Here is a 23099-nt window from a genome sequence, read left to right as displayed (position 1 = left end):
TCCCGTAGTTGCCTTTGTTTTTTTCTTTTCCTCTTATCGGGATAACAATTATTGGTATCGGTTTGGTGCAAGTTTTCGTGTTTTAGTGTCATAAACTGAGTAAATGATGTGCGTTTCTATTTGTTTTGTTTTGTTTTGTCATTTGTCTTCAGCAATAATTGACCACAACGTGTGGCAAAGTTTACACACGCACACACACACACTCTCTGTCGGCAGGTTTCCATATAAAACGACACAATTTAAACATGGGACTACACGGGTACATCATCAAAGATCTTTAGTTTTTTGGCCTTTTTGGTGCGGTTCAAACTCAAGTACTGCTCAGAAACGTAACTTTGGATTAAGTTAGTTTAATTTTTGCCCCTTTTCTGTAAATTATGCATTGTTTCTTCCACCTTCCTATATCATCAATTCCAATAAGAACCAAAACGAAACCCACAAAAATTGTGAAAGCAGCATCCGTCGCCTTTGTCTTTGTCTACCGTTGGTTGCATTGCTTATGTCTACAGGCACACCACCACGCTCACTAGACGCATCGTTTGTTTGTTAAATTTCGGCCTTTCCTTTGCCGTTTGCTGTTGAAACTCTACACAGCAGGCAACGCGAAAACTCCTAAACTCCCTAACCCGGCAAGAGGTGAAAAGTTAGTCCCCACTTCATTGGTGGCTGGTGTGTCTAGGGGTGTCTAGGCGGACTGGGAAAAAAAACCGCTCCAAACTATTCGTTGCCCCCAAGCGGGAGGGGATGCACAGAATGCTCGATTGGATAAATACCTAATTTTTTTTGTTCCTGTTAATGCTTCAATTTTCGTACTTCATCCTAAACGGTTTTGCTTGCTGCACACACACACACACACATCCTCAATGTCTGCTGTCTTTTGCTCTCGGTTGTAAGCTGTCACAAACGGTGGGTTTTTTTTTTTGTTCTTTGTATGATTCAGGAAACGCGCACATTCAGCACTGAACGCGTAGGAGAGACGGGAAGAGATTGGGATTTGGAAAAGACGAAGGATACACCACGCTACACGCTACACTAGTTTTTTTCCCCCTACACGTGATTTGCTTAGTTTTGCCGCCGACCGCTCGTCCAGACTTTAATCTTTTCTAAATCGCTACACCTATCCGAGGCATTGAAATTGATTCGTTTTCTGCGCTCACTGTCTTTTGCCGTTTCTGATGCCGACCGCATAAGAGGGGCGATTGATTGGTATATAGGGTAGTAGGGGTTTCCTTTTCCTGTCACGCAGCGCAGGGGCCTTTTCGGGCTCGCTAGCGTTAAGCCTGTGTTTAGGTTAGAAGCTGTGCCACCATATCCGGAGCATACGATTATCCGCAATGAAAATGAAACTGAACCGCTGTGCAACCAAACCAAAACAACAAAAACTGAAATAAAACATAAAGAAAAAATATAAATTTAAAATATATCTTGTAAAAGGGAAAAGAAAAAAAAAGAAACTTAAGAGTGAACGAAAGATAAAAAAAACATGAACTACTTACAAAACTAAAATTAAAAACAAACAAAACGATTGCATAATGTTGAAATAAATTATTCATTTAATTCACGGAACAATTTCCCTTTATATCTGATGCTTTCTTTTGTGTTTTTTTTGCTTCGTTGTAGGATGCTATTGTGAGCTACGAGCTATGCGTAAAGAAAATGTCATTTTGGATACTGTATTTGTTTTGTGCCAAAAATACTGTTTTTTTTTTAAATATCCGAAACTGTGTTGGAATCGGCTGAAAAACAGCTTGCTGTCCGTTAATGTACCTGTGGTTTGCGCGCTCAGCATTTGTTTCTGCATATAGTAAAAGACTGTTTTGTTTTTTTTTTTGTGAAGTGTAATTCGCTCTTGCTTTGCTACTGGCGCTCTATCTGCCCTACGCCGTCCTCTTCTTCGGTTCTCCGTCGTTCTGACCCCCCTGCTTGCTGCTCTCAAATATTGTTAGGTTAGGTAAAGTTTTGCTCGGTAAAAAGTCTGTATCGAAAATATACGTCTTTTTTTATGTAACATTCCGTATGCTTCTATGAGTAAATCAGAATGCATTTCTGCTGCTTAGTTTGAGTGGTGGTATATAGGTTTTTTTTTATAATTTTAGTTCGTTCCTGTTGGTTTATTATTATCCATTCGCGCTCTTCCGTGTCTGGGTGTGTGCTTTTTATTCACTATCAGATTCTGCATCGTGTTTCTTATCTCACACGCGAATAACCAGTTATGGTTTGTTTTTTTTTTAATTCTAATGCTGAATCGCTAAACATGAAGCAGGTTTGATTTGTATGTTTCAGGATGAGGCGAGAAAATAAAAAATTAAAAAAAAACCTTTGCTGCATTATTTTTAACTATTTCACACCGAATGCCGCACGAAACTATTCACGGGAAAAGAAGAGCAGATATGAAGTTGTATGGAGTAATGCATTTGAGAACTATATCGTTTGTTTCCCAAAACATTATCCACTTTCGCCGCGTATGTCTTGCTGTTGGGGAAGGAAAAAAGGTGTAACGTCTTAGTGGTAAGCGTCGTTAGGCGCCGCTCTCAGGTGCTCTATGTGTATGTTTATCTGAATTTAAATGTATCTCTGGGACGTTATGGAGCTATGTCATCAACAGTATCACCAGCATCATCATTATTACACCGTGGCTGCCCTACACTGCTGCTTGATACACAAATTATGAAATACAGTATGAATAGTATTAAAGTGTAATTGGTAAACTAGTAATAATAGTAAATATTAAGTTATACGAGCTCTGTGATTTTGCTTGACCATAGCGGCCTTTCCGTGGCCACTGCGTTGCACCGCCGCACTGTAACACTTGCCATTAAACGTTACGCAGGAACGATGTACCCGCGCGTGTGCAGAGCGAATGTTTCAAACAAAACAAAAACTATATTTGTATATCCTCCATTTTTTTTTTTTTTTTTGCACAATGCTTTGTACAATGTGGCAAGTGAGGTGAATTAATTACGAAGTGCTCTCTACGCCACCGGAACGCGACAATGGAACAATGCGTCCGCCCGAAACAAAAAGCAAGTAGGAAACGCTGCATTCCAGTAGGATACAGTAGGAAACGCTGCGCTGCTACTCTGCCGGGTGCTGCGCGCACAACAGAATCCACCAGTTAGAAAAGTTCGTAAAGCAAGCTGCGGGTATATGATTTTCACAACGCACGTAAATATATTGCTTTCCAGTGTCTAGCCTACACACGCACACCATCGCATCGGACCCGCCCGTTACACGTAGTTATATAAAGCATTACACAGGTAAAACAAAATTGTGATGTTTGCAAAACAAGCCGATTGAGATCCGAATTGACACGTTTTGTTGCTGTAAAAAAAAAAATGCTGCGCTCCTACTACCAGAAAAAGAGATCATGTTTCCTGCTCATGTTCTGCCGTTTTTTTTTGTCTATTGTTCCATTTCACACACCCACACGCACTGCAGGAGCGATTTCTAGGTTATGTTCGCTTTCTGTGAATATTTAAAAACAATACACACACATACACATTTTGCCCTATTCAATAATACATATACTGTTGTTACCTGACAAGTACGTGACGTTGGATGAGATGAGAAAAGAAACGAGCCGAAAAAGCGCTAATATCGATCGATATATGCCGTAGAATTTAAATAATTGTTAAAAAATAAAATTGTAATACGCGATTGCCATTCTTCCATAAATGCGAACGGCTTCCCTCCCGGTATATCATATGAACTAAAGTTTCCCTCTTTCTCGCATTCGTTATCGGTCTACATCCTTGGAAAGTTGCTACACCCTCTTTTATATACCTGTGCTGCGCTATCATAAATTAAGGATTATTCATTTGATTGTACATCGTCGCGTAATCATATAAATATCTAACACATGCCCGCCTCGAAATTGCTACATACTTTAATTTTTTATACTCCTTATTTATCCGCAATGTTGCTGTAAGGTGACGGAATGACGGGGGGGGGAGGTGAATAATTTTTTTTATGTTTCTGCTAACTGCTCCCTTGCATTCAATTCGGAAACAATATACACCTATTAAGAGATAATATCTATTATATCCAATGATAAACCTTTGTTGTTGTTGTTTTTTTTTGTTTTTCTTCGAGTACACACACGAGTGCAAATAGATGAGGATTCTGACTACTTGCCCTGTTACTTTACCAGCCATCGAACCACTCCACAGGCCGCATCTGGATGGTTCAAATGGTAAACACGCTGTCTTTGGAATTGTGAATTATGAATCACGTAATATTTGGATGGCTGCCTGGCGAATCACACCAACACGAAACAGAATGTCGACCGCCGAAGCGTTACTCGTCGAAGATTAAATTACTAAACAAATTGTAATTGGAGACTAAAATTTTAAAAAAACTTACAAACCATTGCCTAAAAATGGGCCCCCAGCTGTCCCACAGGATTATCGCTCATCTGTTTGCACTCCTGTCCCTGCTCGGCAACTAGTTTGCTCTACCTGCATTGCGTAAATGATTCCGTCACACTAATTTAATAAATGCCCATCCCCTCTCCGCCCATCCCCACTATTCTTGTCCTCCTAGTCGCTCCAATTCTGCTTGATTCAATATTCGAGCAAGTTATTGCTAACGTTATTAATCACGCTAAACAAGCATTCAATTATCGATTTAACAACGTGCCTCCCACCCCAAAAATGATACGCTGCTGTGCTAGCTATCTACTACCACCGCGCGTCCGCCGTTTATGAATTCCTGATTTTTTTTGTTTTTGTTTGTTATGCTCTATGCAGTGAATGTAATATGCTTCCGCTAACTGTACACCGACATGGTCATGTTAAATCGAAAACATTTAGAACACACTTACTGAAAACGAAAACTTTATACGAAATTATTTATATTCCCTTTCCTTGCCGCCTTTACTTTATACTTTATCTGTATCTCTCTCTCTCTCTCTCTCTCTCTCTCTCTCTCTCTCTCTCTCTCTCTCTCTCTCTCTCTTTTCCTCTCCTGTTTTTGCCCTCGCTCGCTATTCCTCTTACCCTTTTTTTGTTGCTCTCTCTCTCGCACCTATCTTCCAAATCCTTTTTTGAGATTTTTCTTTATCCGTTTCTTCCCCATCTCTGCCATTCGGCTCATCATCTGTTCCTAATAATGCTTTCTCTCCTAAGCTTCGCCATGCTTCGTTTCATAATGCTTAGATAAATTCATAATGTATATATATATATATATGTGTGTGTTTGTGTGTATGTATATATTCTACGTTTGAACCCTTAAAGTATTATACTGGAATATTTTGTTTTTAAAACATCTACGTCATATATCATCAATATCGAATTTTGCCATACATTATGCTATGATCATTCTCATCGGTGTACTCGGTTTTTAGTTCGGCCAGCAGGTTGGTTTTCCGTGTCAAAATAATAATGTAAGTATCTCGCACCCATGCTGAGCTGTGTGGCATTAACGTCTTGGATACTGGGTTTTCCACGAGTTATAATAGCCGTAGAACACTTTATTGACTCTTTCTTACGTGAAATGAACTTAATGTAATGAGAATTGGACTCTATAGCGTCCTTGTTTAACAAATCCAGTAGGAATGTCCAAGGAGCCTGTCTGAAAAGGATGGCATAGAGTCCAATTTCCAACACATGAAGTTAATTTCGCATAAGAAAGAATCAAGGAAGTGTCCCACAACTATGAGAACGCTTGACAGCCCTGTAAGGGGTTCATCGCAATTTGGGGCATTTTCTGTATTATTAAACGTAATCATTATTACCCCGGTACACGGGCATGTTGTTGGTTGACTTTAGTTTACTTACAAGCGCAAAGAGATAGAGAAGGTGCGTAAAAATAAAAATCGCTAGTACGATTGTAATTGTCGATGTGAGCCCAGTGGCTTATATAAAAAAACTCAATTAAAAAATATGTTACATGCACTGTACACGAATGAAAGACTGCCGTTAACTTAATTAAAAAATATGCCCAAATACAGGGCCAAATCAAAATGCGCGCCTAATAGTTGATAGTGTACCCACACTGTACGTCTCACTTCGCCTCAACTACTACCGGTTTTTTGCTGCTTTGTTTTCTCCACCCTCGCCCAATTCTCACTGCACTGCAAAATACATGCGCGGGTAGCAAAAAGCAAGCCCTGCCGGACCCCGGGCGGGTGTTTCCGCATTGCCCCCATTACGCCTTCGGCGTGACGGGCGTCTGACAGTAAGGACACTCGCGCTGGGTCGTTGCGCACGTATCACAGACGACGTAGTGATTGCACGGCACGAGCGTAACCGAGCGATTCTTCTCCTCGCACTTCATGCACTTGTTGGCCGTCTCTTGGTATAATACTATTTCCACCTCCTCGATCTCTTCGCGCAGTTTCGCCTGCAAAGAAGCAAGGAAGAACCGGTGTGTTAGTGCAGAAAGTGGTACAGCGGGACGGCTTGCTCCGCAGCATTGCCACTGACTGCGATTGCTACCTGTATGCTTTTCAATTTGGCCAGCGGCATGCCGCGCAAATCGCACGGACGATAGTTCGGCGGGCAACCGTTGTTGCCGGACATCTTCATCTGCTCCAGCTTTTCGGTGAGCGCCTTCACGTGCGACAGCGCTTCATCGCGTTGCTGTTCGGCAATGGCCGTCTGAAAAGAGGCGAATGAAAAGGGGTTATATACAGTGCTGCAAAATGTCATGAGCATCGCGAGATGTTCACCAACGAAAACAATGAACATATCCGTGGTAGCTTGTTGCTCATTGCTGATACTCAATGAAAGTGCTGTCTAATTGAGTTTAATGCCGGCGCAAGCATTATCATGATTTTTTTCAGGCTGTGAAAAGAGCCGCAAAAAAACACAAAATGCCACTCAAATGCCACTGTTTTAGTCACCAACAGTCATGACTGAAACGAAGCTCAAACCAGCTCACGTACACAACTGAGATGATCAGAGGTGAGACTCAAACAGTTGAGCCACCAATCATGCTTGGTGACATTTTGTTTAGCACCCAACTCTTGGTCACTCACTTGGACATGACATTTTCTGTCGGTGATAATCACGACATTTTTGGAACATACTTGGCGTATGCTCGCTCTGTCTGCTTTGATTGTCTGTCTGGTCAAATAGAGTGAGAATTCATGCTTATTTTGTTTCTTGAAACCACTCGCAAGTACCGCATATCTCCCATGACTATCGTGATGATCACCAACAGAAAATGCCGCGACCAAGTGACTGACCAAGAGTTGGTTGCACACAATGTCACCAAGCATGTGATGGTAGCATCAAGTGTTTGAGTCTCACCTCTGATCATCGCAGTAGAGCTCGTGACGCTGACATGATTTTGTTTCAGCCAGAATTTGTCATGACTATGTCAGTGACATTTTGCAGAATTGATCACAGTAAAAAAAAAATCATGACATAATGACCGACCAAGCGTTGGTCGCAAAAATGTCACGGAGCATGCATTCACCAATACATTAATTTTGAGTATAACCATTGATTATCACAATTGAGTACGTACGTGACGCTGACATCGATTTAGTTTCAATCAGATTTTTTATGACATTGACAGTGACATTTTGCAGCACTGGTTGTACATGTCTTGGCAGTGTTGGGAGACCAATTACATCAGTGGCAGAACATACCTTTCGGTTGCTTTCCTCCATTTGTGCTTTCCATGCTTCGCAGGCAGTGGTCGCCTGTAGGACGCGCTCTTCCCAGTTGATCGCTTGCTGTTGCTGCTGCTGCTGGGGGACTTGCTGAGCCTGTTGCTGTTGTTGCTGCGAAGGAGTTTGCTGTGACTGCTGTGATTGATGATGTAGATGGTGCTGCTGCTGCGAAGGAGTTTGTGCTTGCGGACCACCCTGATGGTGCTGACCGTCGCCGAACAGCAAATTCGTTGTGTTACTACTTATCTCACTACTGAGCGGATTCAGATCCGACATTCTTCTGCGGAAACGATAAGTGCCGAACGTGGTGGATTAGAAACTGAAATGCCAGCCGGTGGTATCTCTCCCATGCAACATTTACCTAATTTCGGGGCTAGCGGACAGACCGTCGCCCAGCACGGGCGAGATGATGTTGTTCGAATGGAAGAAAAAGTTGTCGGTATGGTTGTGGCCGTACGAGTTGTTGCTAAGCTTCGGTGCCGAACCGCTCCCTATGTGATGCGTGCCGAACGGGTCGTGCAGGCCGAACAGGTTCGAATGGGACGAGGGGCTAAAGTTGTGGCCAAGAGAGCTGCCAGGAATGTTCACCGGTGCGGATGTACCTTGCAGAATGCCTAGAAAGGGAGCGAGAGAATGCAAAGGTATGCTCATGCTTCAAAAACAAACAAAAAAGCGGCTGCAATAGATGCCTTACCGGAAATTGAATTGCCCATGGATGAGCCTGGAATGTTTACCGGGGCCGAGCTGCTAGGCAGAAGTCCCGAGGACATCAGTCCGGACATCGAATTTTCAAAACCATGCATATTGTCGCGCCTAGCTTGTTCGTCTGGAGGAGAGGAAAAACAATAAATCAATAAGCTAGTTGATCTTAACGGGTAGCCTTATCAGGGTGTCCACGAAGAAAGTATAAGCATTATTTTGATGATTCGTGCACGGTGTTGTTTACATTTTAATCTGACATTGGGTATGTTGCAAGTGCTGATGTACTTAATTTTTCGATTTGCGAAATTATATTGAATCAGTTGACAAAAACTAAAGATTAATTCGAGGGAGCAGTTCGTGCCGTGGATTCGGAAATACACTGCGTGAAATAAGTATAGCACTACTTTTTTTTTCATTAATTATGGAATTAATACCGATTGTGATTATTTTCTAGTTCTAAGTGTGAACATAACCTGTGTTACATCTATCAAGCACATTACTTCAATATACAGTGGAACTCCTCATAACGAGTACCCCCCGTGTGACGAGTTTTTCACACATCGAGCAAATCAAAATAACCTCTCGAGTAAAAACTCCAATAACGAGGAATATCTGGGTACGTTTTTCGATGCTGATGTGAAATCAATATCAAGATCGGTAACCATGGAGCATTTCTTTAATTTTGATTTTCGCCCAAACAAATGCTACCTAATGATCGCTCAGACAAATGATACTAAGCATCGTTTAAAATTAGCAGGAAAAAAAGTATCGTAAAACTGTGTAAGGCACAAGTGTGTGGTATGTGTTGAAGACTGTTATTAGCGCATTTGTCTCAATCTACTTTAGCAAGAAGGCGAACGTTTCCACAGTCCAATGCAGCCACTTACAGGAATTTCACATAACTACATACATATGTGTTGTAGATTTGATGCCAATAAAACTATCTAAATCTTTAATGACTTTAAGGCCGCTTTAGACCCTGCTTGAAAGTGAACGTAAAATTTTGTTTGTTCGCTATGTTTAATTAAATATTAATTGGAATATTGCTCATCGTCCACCAAAATAAAGGAAATTCATTTCCCCAACTATTGAGACGATAAAACATGCTAAAATAATGACAAAATGCGCAATTAAATTAAATGAATCAATTTCACCGTGAACAAAGCATGAAATTCTGAGTGGAGCAAAATGCATATCATATTGTTGAAGCGGTTCAAGTTGACCATTTCGATCGGGTGAAAAAAAATGGAATTGATCGTTTCGTTTCACGTTTTCCGGAAAAATATTTCACCGTGAAAAATGCCAACGACTACAAGCCATAGCTTCTTTGAAATTGAAACGATAGCTTTTTGAAATTATTTTTAAGCAAATCAATATAAACTTAGATTTAAATATGTGTTACAATAAAAGTTTATATTAATATTTAACATATTATTCATTTGAATTCGTTCCAATATAATAATTTAATATTATTTGTCTGCTATTATATTGCTTTAATTCATAAAAATATTGAGTAATTAAAACACTCACTAAATGGAAACGAATGTACATGATCTTACAGATTCCTACGTATGGGCGATATGGTCATAACGGGTCTTGTTTGAATCCCTCATTGTTTGTTTTGATTTAAGCTTTAATTTCTCGCCGACAGTGCGATTGGATACGCCAGATTTTAATGTTAAAAAATAAATTGTCAACGTTTCACCAGGCGATTTCACGTTCACGTTCACTTCGACTGTAAAGCGGCCTTTACTTGTGCTGAAGAATGTGCTAACCAAAACAAGACTTTTTCGTACAACGAGTGAGTCAATGGGACGGATTAAACTCGTTATGAGGGGGTTTACTGTGTTGGACATTTTTTATTTATTTTAGAATATTCACCAAAAGAAATGCGAAATGAGATAATCCAGTTGGAATTTTTTTGATTGTAATATATCGAAAACATATTTTTAACACATAGCAAACAATACAGGAAAGAAAATACATTTCATGAATGGAAATGAGGAATGAAAGTGTTACACGATCTGCTCCAAATTTTCACAAATGAGTCATTTTGGTAAGCCACTGTCTGTTTATATCTATTTTCTTTTTTTTTTACTAACACAGGTATCCTAATGATTGTGCACCGTGTGGCAGAGCTCAATTGTTCGATAACGTTTAATCCATTAAGATGCAATATCCAATGGTATTTTTTTAAGTAATTTTAAAATTTTAAGTGCATTGTCATGAAATCAGTGGAAGAACAGCTCTGGTTCAACTTAACAACTTAATCAGTACTACTGCCACACATCAAGTGTAAGCTTCATTTCACCCAGAAAAAGAACGTTTTCACCTTCATTCTTGTTAGAAATATACATTCCGAGCTTACAAATGTAAGCTTCATTTCACCCAGAAAGAGAACGTTTTCACTTTAATTCTTGTTAGAAAAATACATTCAGAAAAAGTTTATACAATTTAGCTTTTGCCACACCATCAAGAAACGTTTGATTTGATATTTATGCTGTTGAAATAATTGGGTATAGAATTTGATACACCATAATGTTTAACACCGAAAATGGTAATCGTACGCATAATTGGTAATTGTCATTGAAATCTTGGTTTTGCTGTAATTTTTGTCTGCCAGGCAGGCGTTTTTGATATTTAACGTTATCCTTTGGACCACAGTATATTTTTAAAAGATTGTAGGACCGTCTTATCAGGGAGAGATACCACTACCACGTTGTTTTTTTTTTTCATTTTCTCTTTTTTTCGAGCGCCAGATCCTACGATCAGCCCTATGCAGGTAGTCTAATGAAAAAATATTGGTTTTGCGTTGGTTTTTTTAATAATACTTCTTTTCTGATGATTACTAACCAAAACTGAACCATAAACTAAACGAAATCCCGAAAAAAAGCAACAGAAAACTGTCTTTACGTGGTCGAACTATTTTTTTTTTCGCGCCTCTTTTGATGAATATTCTATCATAATTCAAAAATGAGAAATAATTTGCTTGGAAGGTGTAAAACAGGTTTAACATTCTGAGCTAAAAGAAATCTCAATCAGCAAATTAATTTCAAAATTATTGCATAAAAAGCAGTGTGATGTTATTTTTATTTCGCGCAGTGTATAATGAGGAGATAAACTTTAAATGGAGATAAATTTACAAACAAATTTAGGCGTAAACTTGGCCCTATGAACCAAAGCCATGACCTTGAAGTTCGTGCAATCTTTCACCCCTAGAAAGAGAGGTTAAAAAAATAGCATAACAAACTAATGATAACAGTCTGAACTGCTGCAAATGAGTACGTCAAGGTAAGAAGACCAATATTTAGTGAACAGTAAAGTAAATAACCGAAACGGTAAAGTAAATAAGCCTTACTGGGACACCCTGTAGGAAAAGCTATCATACATATGCTAAAACTTACACATTTCGAGCGGCGAGCCTACATTAAACATATTAAAAGTCAAACACGTCATGCGCTTGCGCTGTTCGCGTTCGATAGGATTCAGCGAGAGATCATTGTCGATAGCAACCATCTGGAAATTGGGATACAAATGCAATAAAAAAATTAATAAAAGTATTTAAAAAGCAACCCCTTCTCCACAGGCAACCCCCGCCGCACCTGCTTGGATAGGTCCGGATTAAAGTCAAGGTTGGAGAGCAGCGAGCTGGCGTTCGCGCTGCCACTGTTGGCACCGGTCGGGCCGCCGTTGCTGAGCAGCCCGAGCCCGCCGAGCGGATTGCCGGCACCGCCGTGCCCGTTGCCGAGCAGGGCCGACGAGCCGTGCTTCTGCTGCTGCAGGTGCGACCCGGGCGCCTTGTTGTGCGAGCTGTTGTTCGAGCCGAGGCTGCTGGTGCTGGCCGATTCGCTGCTCTCGGCACTGCCGTTCTGCAGCTGCAGCTGGAAGTAGGAGAAATTCTGCCCGCCCCCACCCACATCAGTACACAGGCGCTGCGGCCAAGTGCTGCGCGTTCGCAACGCGCCAAACCACTTACCGCCAGATCCTGCGCATCCTTTTTGCTGTGCGAGCCAACGACGGCCGACACGAGCGGCCCGCCGGGCACGTTGCCGCCCCCAGCGCCCCCGATCACGCCGGGCGCAAGCACGCCGCCGACCGAGACGCCGCCGCTGCCGTTGCCCCCGCCGTCACCGGACGACAGCACGGACGAGCGCATGTCGGACAGGGCCAGCGCCTGCGGATCCTCCTCCATCACCATGTACGCTGCAGAGGCGAGAAGAACACAGATGGGTTAGTGCAATACACGCAATTTGGCTGGTGGTGCGAAACAGAGGCGCCTTCCACTTACGCTCCACGTGCGCGAACGCACAAAACACCGAGCGGGGACAGTAGCCCGCCTGCTGCACATCGTTACACTTGGTCGATTTGTAGATCTCCGGATGGAACTGCTGCTCCGTGCGCGTGTGACAGTACTGACAGTTGTCGCCGGCCTCACAGTTGGCCGGTTCGCCCCACTCCTCCCCGTGCTTCACGTTCGGGCACGGCGTGGAACTGTGTGCGTGGAGTAGAAGAAACCAAAAGATTACAAATCAATTCGCTCGCCCACTTTGCGCACACCTGCTGCGAGTGACACCTACCGATACTTAAACTTTCTCGGGCTGCGCCGCTTGTCCTTGCTGTTGTGGTACTGCGGGCAGGCGTACCCCTGCCGGCAGAGCCGGGGCGGACGCTTGCACTGCTCCGTCTTGTAGTGGGCGAGCACGTAGTTCGTGTCCTGCCACTTCGGGTCCTCGTTCATCAGGTTGCGCTCCTTGTCCAGCACGTTCGGCCCGTTCAGACCGCCGTCGCCCGCGTCCTCCACGTTCTGCAGCGCCTCCAGCTCCTTGATGTCGTACACCGGCGGCCGCTGGTCGTGGATGCCGTGCGCGAACGCACAGTGATGCCCGTTCTTCACGCAGTAGCCGCGCGCGTCCGTATCGTGCACGCACATGCACGTTTTGTAGTAGCGCAGATGGTAGCGCCGCTCGGTATCGCCCGCCGTCCGGTGCAGAAACGGGCAGCTAGAAAAGGGACAGCACACACACACACAAATTAAACGTGCGAATTCGAACAGCGCACGCAGCCGCGGTTGGAGCAGCAGCGCAGGCGACGAACCCGATGGGGTGGATGGATTTATTTTTGTTTGTTTTTTCCCCCCTGTGCCATTCTCTTCTTAACTTCTGCCTGCAGAACATGTGTTCATGCCTCGAAATCGGAGAAGACATTGCTGCATTGCTGCATTGCTCTTACTGCTTTGTTTTTGCCAACTGCTGACACCAATCGTCTGTGAACTTTGCCTAATTAAGGTCTTACGGACATTCTTAGGGACTCCAAGTTCTAATGAATTGAAGTCCCTGTGTATACTGAGTTAAGTATTGATGCGAGCAGAGCCGGAACCATGAATCAGCGGAGTATTTCGTCGACTTAACACCAAAATCCATAGTGTCAGCCATTGGCATACTCCAAAGTGAGGTGTTACCTTAGACGAGCATACCCAGGACATAAACCATTCTAAAACACAAACCCCGACCGATGCCTCCATTAAAGAGCAGCCCACCAGAGCAAGTAGTCATCATGACGGGCTAGTCATCCAAGACACTTGTGAGCTAATCAATTTGCAGAGGCATCATATCGCCTGAGTCTTATCATGACTAGCCCACACGATGCAGAAGTTTAGACGATCACTAACATCACGGTTGCCAATACACCTTCAGCTCTACCACCCGAAGAGTGTGTCACCGTCGCAGAGGTTGAAAGTACCATCCAACGACTTCAAAACAGGCGAAGGCCCCAGGCTTTGATGGTAGCTTCAATACTTCCGTCAGACATCTGCAAAATCGAGCAATGACTCTGCTTGTTCACATTTGTGATGGGTAAATCTGATTCAGATTCACGAACTTTGAATGAATCTTTGTAATGATACAATGAAAGTGATGCGCGGTTGGAAGGATTCTTGAACCTCAAAGATCTTGAAGCTAAAAAGGATTCATGAATCTCGAACGATTCATGATTCTCAAAAGATTCCTACATCTGGAATGCTTGAGCTTGGGCTTCTTCTTGTTGGTATACTTCTTCTTCGCGTAACAACCAACGTGGCCATGGCAGCCTATACAGGCATTCGTGACTACTTGGTACCACGCAGCCGGATAGTCTGTTTTGCTACGGGGAGACGTTCCATGCAAGACTTAAGCCCACGACGGGCATGTCGTGCGAGTTAACCACTGTATCATGGGATGGCGCCAGTTCAATATGTTGGAAATAATAATGAATTCCTGGAGATTTATGCATCTTTATGGATTCTTAAAATCTTGAAAATTCATTAATCTTCATAAATTCATGAATCCATCGAAATTCATGAATCTTCACAGATGAGATTCAAATCACTCATCTCTGAAGACTCATATGAATGAATCTCAATGAAAGATTCATGCAACCAAATATTTTCTCACTCAATATTTTCCCGCAAGTCTGGAAGTACGCCTAGGTGATCCCGAAGCCCGGTGAGGACCCCGAAGGGTAGAACACCAACAGAACTCAGCGCCATGGAGCTCAGCGTTGCTTGAACATCCTGCAGGGCTATGCTGCTGAATGGAGAATCCGCCTCCATAACGCCAAGACCCAAGCTATGATTGTCCCACATCGGCTGAGCCATCGGCTACTGAACCCGATTGGTCATCAACAGACTATGGGAGCTACAACAAGTAGTCAAATCGATTTTTACGACTCATTGCGGATGCCCCTTACTTGGGACTAGATTAGAAGAGCTATACGATACAACCAGTACGCATCCAATTGTCGAAATAGGATACATACTGACAGAACGGCTAAAAGCAAAATGCGAAACGTCAGATTCACCCCTTCTGAGGGCACTGTTTTGAAAGTATGATTCAATCTTTTTTTCTTTGTTGAATTTCTTCTTCTTTCTTGTTGTTTCTTGCTCTTTTTTGTACTACTAGTGTAAAGTAGATTAAAGTTAGCGGTGCTGCAAAATGTCACTGTCAATGTCATAAAAAAAATCTAAATGACATAAAATGTCATGTCAGCGTCACGTACTCAATTGTGATGATCAGAGGTGAGACTCAAACAGTTATTGCAACCATCACATGCTTGGTGACATTTTAGCAACCAAAGTTTGATCAGTCGCTTTATCATGACTTTTTTTTAGTTCTGCAAAATGTCACTGACATAGTCATGACAAATTCCGTCTAAAACAAAATCATGTCAGCGTTACGAGCTCTACTGTGATGATCAGATGTGAGACCGAGTTGTTGCGACCATCACGTGCTTGGTGACATTTTAGCAACCAAATATTGGTCAGTCACTTGGTCGCGACATTTTCTGTCGGTGATCATCACGATAGTCGTGGGAGATATGCAGTGCGTGCGAGACGTTCCGCGCAAAAAGGGGCATGCATTCTCGCTCTGTCTGATCCGACAGACCATCACACCAGACGGAGCGAGAAAACATATTCATTTTATTGCTTAGAACCACACGTTAAGTATATTCCAAGAATGTCATGATTATCACCGACAGAAAATGTCCCGAACAAGTGAGTGATCACGAGTTGGGAGCTAAAAAAAATGTCACAAAGCATGTGATTGGTCCATCAACTGTTTGAGTCTCACCTCTGATCATCACAGTAGTGCTCGTGACGCTGACGTGATTTTCTTTTAGACGGAATTTGTCATGACTGTGTCAGTGATATTTTGCAGAACTTAAAAGCAAGTCACGACAAAGCGACTGACCAAACTTTGGTTGCTAAAATGTCACCAAGCATGTAATGATCACACCAACTCTTCGAGCATCACCTCTGATTATCACAAAAGAGTACGTGACGCTGACATGGATTTTTTTAAGTCAAATTTTTTTTATGACATTCACAGTGACATTTTGCAGCAGCTGTTCGCATGTCGCGTTCGGCATGTCATGGCGCACTTTCATTGAGTATCAGCAGTGAACATCTGTGCTACCACGAATATTTTCATTATTTTCGGTGGTGATGATCACGTGATGCTCATGACATTTTGCAGCACTGGAAGTTAGTTTTCAATGAACTGAAGTCGCTTCAAAACACGAACCATCGCCATCGCAACTGTGTAACTAGTCCTAACCTTAACTGCTAACTATTGCTAACCTTAGGGGGTGCATTTGGCCAGTTTCGTTGCTTGCCCCTTGGTGCTTTACCATATTGTCCGCAACCAACACAAGACCCTGAACAGAAGCGCCTTGCGGAGTGTTTTATTTCTATTTATATTGCCTGTGACTGTTTCTTGCCCGATTGCCTCATCCTATTAACCCTGCCGCTGACCACTCCGCGCGGTGCTGGTGGTTGGAACCTGCCATGCCAGGTAATTTACAAACAGCCCAAAGGTGCTGGAAGCATAATAAAACAAATCGACGGCGACGATCGGTGCCCGCGCGCGCGCGCAGACGCCGGAGTTAATTGATTGATGCCAGTGGTGGTGGTGATGGTGATGGTATAAGCAATCAGACACGATTGTTATCTGCTGCTGATTTGCACATTCCGTTTTAGCGGGGGTCACACCATCATTTCCGTTTCCATACATAAATATATACATATTGTTTAATTGCTTTTGCAATTTTACATCACTGCACACATAGACACTTTCTGCTGCGCTGGTAGGATGATTGCCGGGGCAACGGGGAAAATGTGCTCTTCTCTTGTGAGACGCGAAAACTGCGGATCGCGATGTTGCTCTGTTGGTGCTGTTGATTGTGGATGGAATTGCCGCCATTGCCCGTGGTTGATTGGTGACTGATCAGTGATATTGGCACGTCGTTTGAGCACCGGGAAGACAACTGCACTTCACTGTACGGCATTGGGGAGAACGTAACGCCACACCACACTGAGGTATATTTCCCCCTCCCGCTCGCAAGTTCCCTGCCGGGCAACAAGTGGCCCAGCCAGCGCCACACCTGCCCTGTGTTTTTCTGAGGAGTCCTGCCCAAGGCAACACGGATCTGCGATTGCTGAAAAATGTTACTGAACAGTTTCTGGGCAAATAATAGTTACTGTGGTTCCCTTTTTGCGTTTCTGCTGTCTGTTCCTCGATCGAACAATTTGAACCAAAAAAAGAAAATGGAACTAACTTGTATTTATTTTACTTTTTCCCCCCATTTTCCAACCTACAATCTGGGCCCTCGCTCGCTCGCTTTTATGACACACGCTTGCTTATATTGATGGTTCGCATATTAAAAAACAACGAAAAAACAAAATGACAAATGCACACAATTTTTGCCAATAAATTTTAACCTTGTGTGTGTGTGTGTGAATTGTTGTTTTTTTTTGTTGTTGCTTCTATCGCTCCCAACAAATGCCAACAAACATTAGCACATTTTACGTATTGAGTTTTGGCATGGATGGGATTCTCTCGCACACAAACACAAACACAAAGATGCACATTCAGTAATACGCCATTTACGGACACAAACACACGCACACAACTTGCATCATTTTCTAACATTCTTCCAAACGCACACACACACAAAGTCACCAGGTTACTTTTATCTTATGATTGTGTGTGTGTGTGTGTGTGTGTGTGTGTGTGTGTGTGTGTGTGTGTGTGTGTGTGTGTGTGTGTGTGTGTGTGTGTGTGTGTGTGTGTGTGTGTGTTGGTATGTGTGTGGTCGTTTTTGCTTGAGCCGTAAGGAAGGGAAAGGAAAGGAAGAGAGAAAGAGAGAGGGGGGGGGGGAGGGGAAGAGAGCAAGTGCGTCTCCAAAACAAAGATTACAAAATTACAAATAACAAAGATGGCGCACGCACACACAAAGGAGCGAGCACGCGCGCGCGCACGCACACACACGCTCATGCACAGCCTTTGACACACTATGTGTGTGTTTGTGTGTGTAATGTTACTGCTGGAAGGAGGGTTTAAAAGGAGTGGGGGGGGAGGTGGATTTAGAAGGGGACGGGGTGGTGTCCCATGTTGCTAACGTCGCAATAATCGAAACAGACGCAAAAACGAAGGCACAGCCACAAAAACAGCAAAAAACAGAAAAAGTACGTTAAATTTTACTGCCCCCTCCTTCCCCCTTCCCTCTGTCAGTGCTTCCAATTATGCTCTGCTTCGTTCGTATGTTTTTTTTTTGTAGGGGGACTGGAGACAAAACAACAACAAAAAACATAACGCAACAAATTTAAAAAAATAAGTTGGGGAGGAGGGGGTGGTAGGACATGTTCGCAACCCACCCGCTTTGTCGTGGTTTTTTTTTTTTTTGCTATATCCGCACACACACACCATATTTCGCCTCGCCTCGTGGTGCAGCAAACATATGGTTGGGTAGGAGGGGGGGGGGGGGGTAAATGCGGCCGCGCGTTGCTGCAATTGCACGCAAAGTAAACAAATCCAAATCACGCTCATTCCACCATTTGCTCGCGCTCGTGTGTTGTGTGTGTGTGTGTGTGTGTATATTATTATTATTTTTTTTCATCAACAATATGGAATTGTCCAACAACGCGTCATATGGAGCGTTCAACTTTTTCCACTGCCAAAAGTGCAAGTGCTACCATTGATGACCTCCCCGCACACACAAACACATGTGCGTCGCACATGTAGAAACAAAAGGCGGCGGGGATGCCACAAGTGTGTGAAAACGCGTCCTCCTCCCATTCCCTTTTGATTGCTGCTGACGACGTGATGGTGCTGGTGGTGGTGGTGTGTGGCACACCAAAAATAACGAAACGAACCCAAAATGTGGGCGAGGAGCTTCCCAAAGCTGCTTTTCTTTTTTGTCTCCGAAAATTAACTGCATTCCATCAACGTGTGTGTGTGTGTCTGAGTGTGGTACTCTATGTAAGAGGCACACACAGACACACGGCATAAAACATACAGGGTTTTCCAGCAGTGGGACACTTTATGAACTCTTTCTTACTTGAAATGAACTTAATGCAATGGGAATTGGACGCTCTAGCACCCTTGTTGGACAAATGCAATAGGATTTTCAAGGAGCCTGCCCTATAGTCCAATTCCAACAAATGAAGTTTGCTTCCAATAGGAAAGAGTCAAAGAAGTGTCTCACAACTGGAAAACCCTGTAAGTGGCCGATTTTTCACGGCTCCTGTGTGTTCGCGGGGGGGGGGGGGAGAGCTCTGGTGTGAAGCAAGCATTTGGTAACTCTTGCCCACAAGAAAAGGCAATTTTCTGACTGCTTGGCTCTGAACCTATGCATTCCCTGCTTCTTTTCCAAACATTGTTCCACGCTTCCGAGCGACTGTTGCCCTCTTGCCTTCCCGATGCGCTTTTCTGAAGCTATTTTTTGAGCCTTTTTTTGTTGCTCCTTTTCCCTTCTCTGTTGCGAAGGGGCAGCAGTTTACTTACTCGTCCCCGTCCGGACAGATGCCGGTCGTCTCGTCGTACTTCGGGCAGTAGTTGTCCGCGCTGTAGTTGAACGAGCCGTCCCGCCGGCGGACCGGGCGCCGCCGCCGCTGGTTCATAAAGTGCCAGTTGAAGCAGACGAACGGCCGGTGCTGGTTGCACTTGTGCTGCAGAAAGGAGGGGCACTGCTCCACGCGGAACTCCTTCAGGTAGCTGTGGAGGTTGGGAGGGGGGGGAGGAAAACAACAAATACAAAAATTAGCGTTTTTGTTTGAATGGGTCAAAGGTGGATTTTTTTTCTTTTTTTCTTTTTTTTAATATTATGCACATCCACACACACGCACACAGGAGGATGGAATGCAATATCTCCTCCCTCCTCCCCGTGTTGTTTTTTTTTACACACACACACAGACACACACACGCATGCACATCGCACTTTTTTTTGGCGCTTTTGTACGTTCGCCGTTTGACTCTTTTTCTTTGTTATTGTATGTGTATGTGCGCGCGTGTGTACAACTATGTGTGCATTTGTGTGTGCCAAAAAACGATGCTTTTCACACACACACACACACACACAAAACTTACGTGTAATGGTTGGGCTTCTCCGTTTGCGTAGTAAACAAAGATTTCGTTGGATCGTTTGACGCCATTTTTTTTGGGGGGCTTTTGCTTTGTTTACGCTGTAATTGGGGGGAGGGGAGGCGATGAGTGGTGGAAAACGTTGCAATCACTGGCGGGGACCGCTCCAGCTCCCCCACATGGTGTGTTTGGGTGGTGTGTGTGTATCAAAACACAAAAAAAACAACAAAGCACCGAGCGATCCAAAAATTGCGTCTTTTCCTAAACACTTCCTTCTCTTTTTTTCGCTCACTCTCTCTCTCTCTTACTCTCCCCCTCTAATATCGGTTCCCGTGCTCGAAATGATGGATGAGGTGGATTGGTAGCGGTGGTGGTGGTGGTGCAGAACGCTTGCGTCGTCGCTTTTCCTCGCCGTGCTCCTTGCCCCGCAAAACACGCAGGCACAAGCACAAACACACGCGCGTGCACGACACGATGCTGCCTCACACACTAGCGCTGCTGCTGCTGCTGCTTCTTTGTCACATCAGAGAGACCGCCGCCGTTCGATTGGAGTTCGCACCAGCCAAATGTTCCGACAAATGCATCCTCCACCAAAGCGCACATCGATCCCACACGGAGGGTGTGTGTGTGTGTACAGCTACACAGCTACAATCACATACACGCGCGCAGCGCACGCACGCACGCCCGCACGGGTCAATCACGGAACCGTGGTGGGAGGAACGTGGGGGGGAAACGTGCTAAATGGCGTTTTGTTGTAAGTTCACCACACTTTGCCCGTGGCTTCCTTCACTACTCAGTATATGCACGCACACACAGAGCGAAACACGAGATCAGTGGCGGGGGGGGGGGGGGGGACACACTGAGAGGACACACGCGTACACCGAACGCGAAGCAAAAACATGAAAACACACTCACAAAAAAAAACTGCTGTTCGTTCACGGTCACAGAATTTCACAAATGCATCGCTTGCACACAGTTCACACGCACGCACGCACGCACGCACGTCAGGAGGAAAATAAAACCGAATGCGCTCACTGCGCGCTGGCACGTCCTTTATTCCGTCGTTTCGCGTTTACACTGTATCGCTCTGTCCCCGTGTCTGGTGGAGACGCTGCTGTCTCTCCAGCCGCAAAAACCTACTGCTCCCAGCTACCGATGTCAGACTAATGCGTGCGTGTGTGTGCGCGTGTGTAGATGTGTCGCTGAGTGCCAAAACTACCCTTTTGGGAAGGCCTTTTTTTTTGTTTGCTGTGTTGCTGTGTACGAGTGTTGCCTGATGAACGTGCATGTGCTAGGGCCTATTCGGCCAAGGTTGGTAGAGAGCCGTTGTTAAGGGCGGTGGCAACGCTAATCGGATGCGATTTTATCGGACGAGATTTATATGGGATTTGACAGATAACGTCGGACGACGAAATCGCACGTCCGACGTTATCTGTCAAATCCCATATAAATCACGTCCGATAAAATCGCATCCGATGAGCGTTGCCACCGCCCTAAGAACCAGTGCGGACCTGCTACACCCGCGCGAGAACTAGCCGAGACATTGTTTGAGCAGGAAGTTGGAAAACACTGGGAAGTTTTAAAGCTAATTTGGGGTGGGTCGGCAAATTTTATATTAACAGACAAAAGAAAACAGTCGATCAATAAAGCCAACTTCAGCAACAAGATTTGGGTGGAATGCACAAGAAAAAAGGTAAACATATTTTAAAATACCGAAGAACGTTGATTATTCGGGCAACTCGGGACCAGGTAGATGTCGGTTAATCGATTTCCACGGATAATGGTCCAAGAAATGTTTCATCCTTATAACAATTATAAAATTTACTAGTTTTACTAAGAATTCACCTTAAACCAATCGATTAATCACTGATAGAATATGTGTTGGATCAATAACAATGAATTTAACAATTGTTTTTTTTTAATCAAAAATGAAGCTGAAAAATATCACTAGACTCTAGATAGCTGCACAACAAATGTTTTTGCTAAGCTACCCATCGCAGAAAATGTTTGCCACGATTGGCCAACTGTCAAATAAATACGCACGGTTAAGCCGCCCGCCGGATATTCCGTCCCCGGATAATCAATGTTCTACTGTATTTCTCCTAGGGTTAATGGTTTGATCTTTTTGAGTGATTTGATTACAGCCCCCGAAATGCACTTTTAATGGGGACCGTATCTAGAATTTCTGCGTTAGTCGCATTTCACGGTTTCCAGCCAAAATATGAGTTATTTTGCCGTGTAAGATTCGACCAGAACGGATTTTTTTTTTTGAGCATTTGACAATTCATTTTTCTAGACAGTACAATTTTGCTCAAAGAACAGTCAAATTTAGAACACCGCGTATCTCCGATTGTATTAATAGTCGTGTAGCTGACCAGACGTATTTTTTAATTATTCAACTGGAGAGGTTACCCTACCAGCATTAAACGGCTTTGAAGGCATTCAGAAGGCATTTAAGGCCTTAGTCGCCTTAGAAGGCGAATAAAGATTTCAACCGAAACTTTCACGGCTGAAACGGGATCTCTTCGAAATCTTTCAACTTTTTGATTGAACGAGAACAGATAACTTGCCGCCATCTTAGCTTGTTTATATACTGGTTTTGAGCCCTCACTAATGTAACTGCCAACTAGAGTAGTGACAACGCGTTTAGTTCCGAACCGAGAAAGCGTGTGTTCAAATCCTAATTTTTATTATATTTTTTCTGTGTTTATTTCTTTTTAAATTAATATTTTCTTGCTATAATTAGAACAAATCAAATTTATGTGAAGCAAAATTTTAAAAACACCTTTTTAAAAACATAATAATGACTATGTTTACCCTTCATAATCAGGATGGGAGAAAAATGTATCTCATTTCTCCTTTTACTAGAGTTATCGAAATAA

The 23099-nt window shown here is 43.6% G+C and overlaps 1 protein-coding gene across 1 annotated transcript; it reads right to left on the bottom strand.

The window, feature by feature from the left end:
• Nucleotides 1-1530: 1530 nt before the first annotated feature.
• LOC121599733 (putative E3 ubiquitin-protein ligase UNKL) lies at nt 1531-21450 on the bottom strand. Its single transcript, XM_041927778.1, has 12 exons — nt 20224-21450; nt 19642-19851; nt 12901-13323; nt 12612-12814; nt 12300-12526; nt 11926-12222; nt 11728-11839; nt 8316-8447; nt 7983-8235; nt 7598-7901; nt 6438-6599; nt 1531-6342 (listed from the first exon to the last, which is right to left on the bottom strand). Exons 1-12 carry the CDS (start codon nt 20286-20288, stop codon nt 6148-6150), a joined length of 2583 nt encoding a protein of 860 aa, XP_041783712.1. The 5' UTR covers nt 20289-21450; the 3' UTR covers nt 1531-6147.
• Between the last annotated feature and the right edge of the window lie 1649 nt (nt 21451-23099).

Source organism: Anopheles merus, chromosome X (genome assembly GCF_017562075.2).
Source record: "Anopheles merus strain MAF chromosome X, AmerM5.1, whole genome shotgun sequence".
In the NCBI taxonomy this organism is placed as follows: domain Eukaryota; kingdom Metazoa; phylum Arthropoda; class Insecta; order Diptera; family Culicidae; genus Anopheles; species Anopheles merus.
Note: the sequence above shows the minus strand (reverse complement) of the source record. Positions and strands in the feature narration are given on the sequence as shown.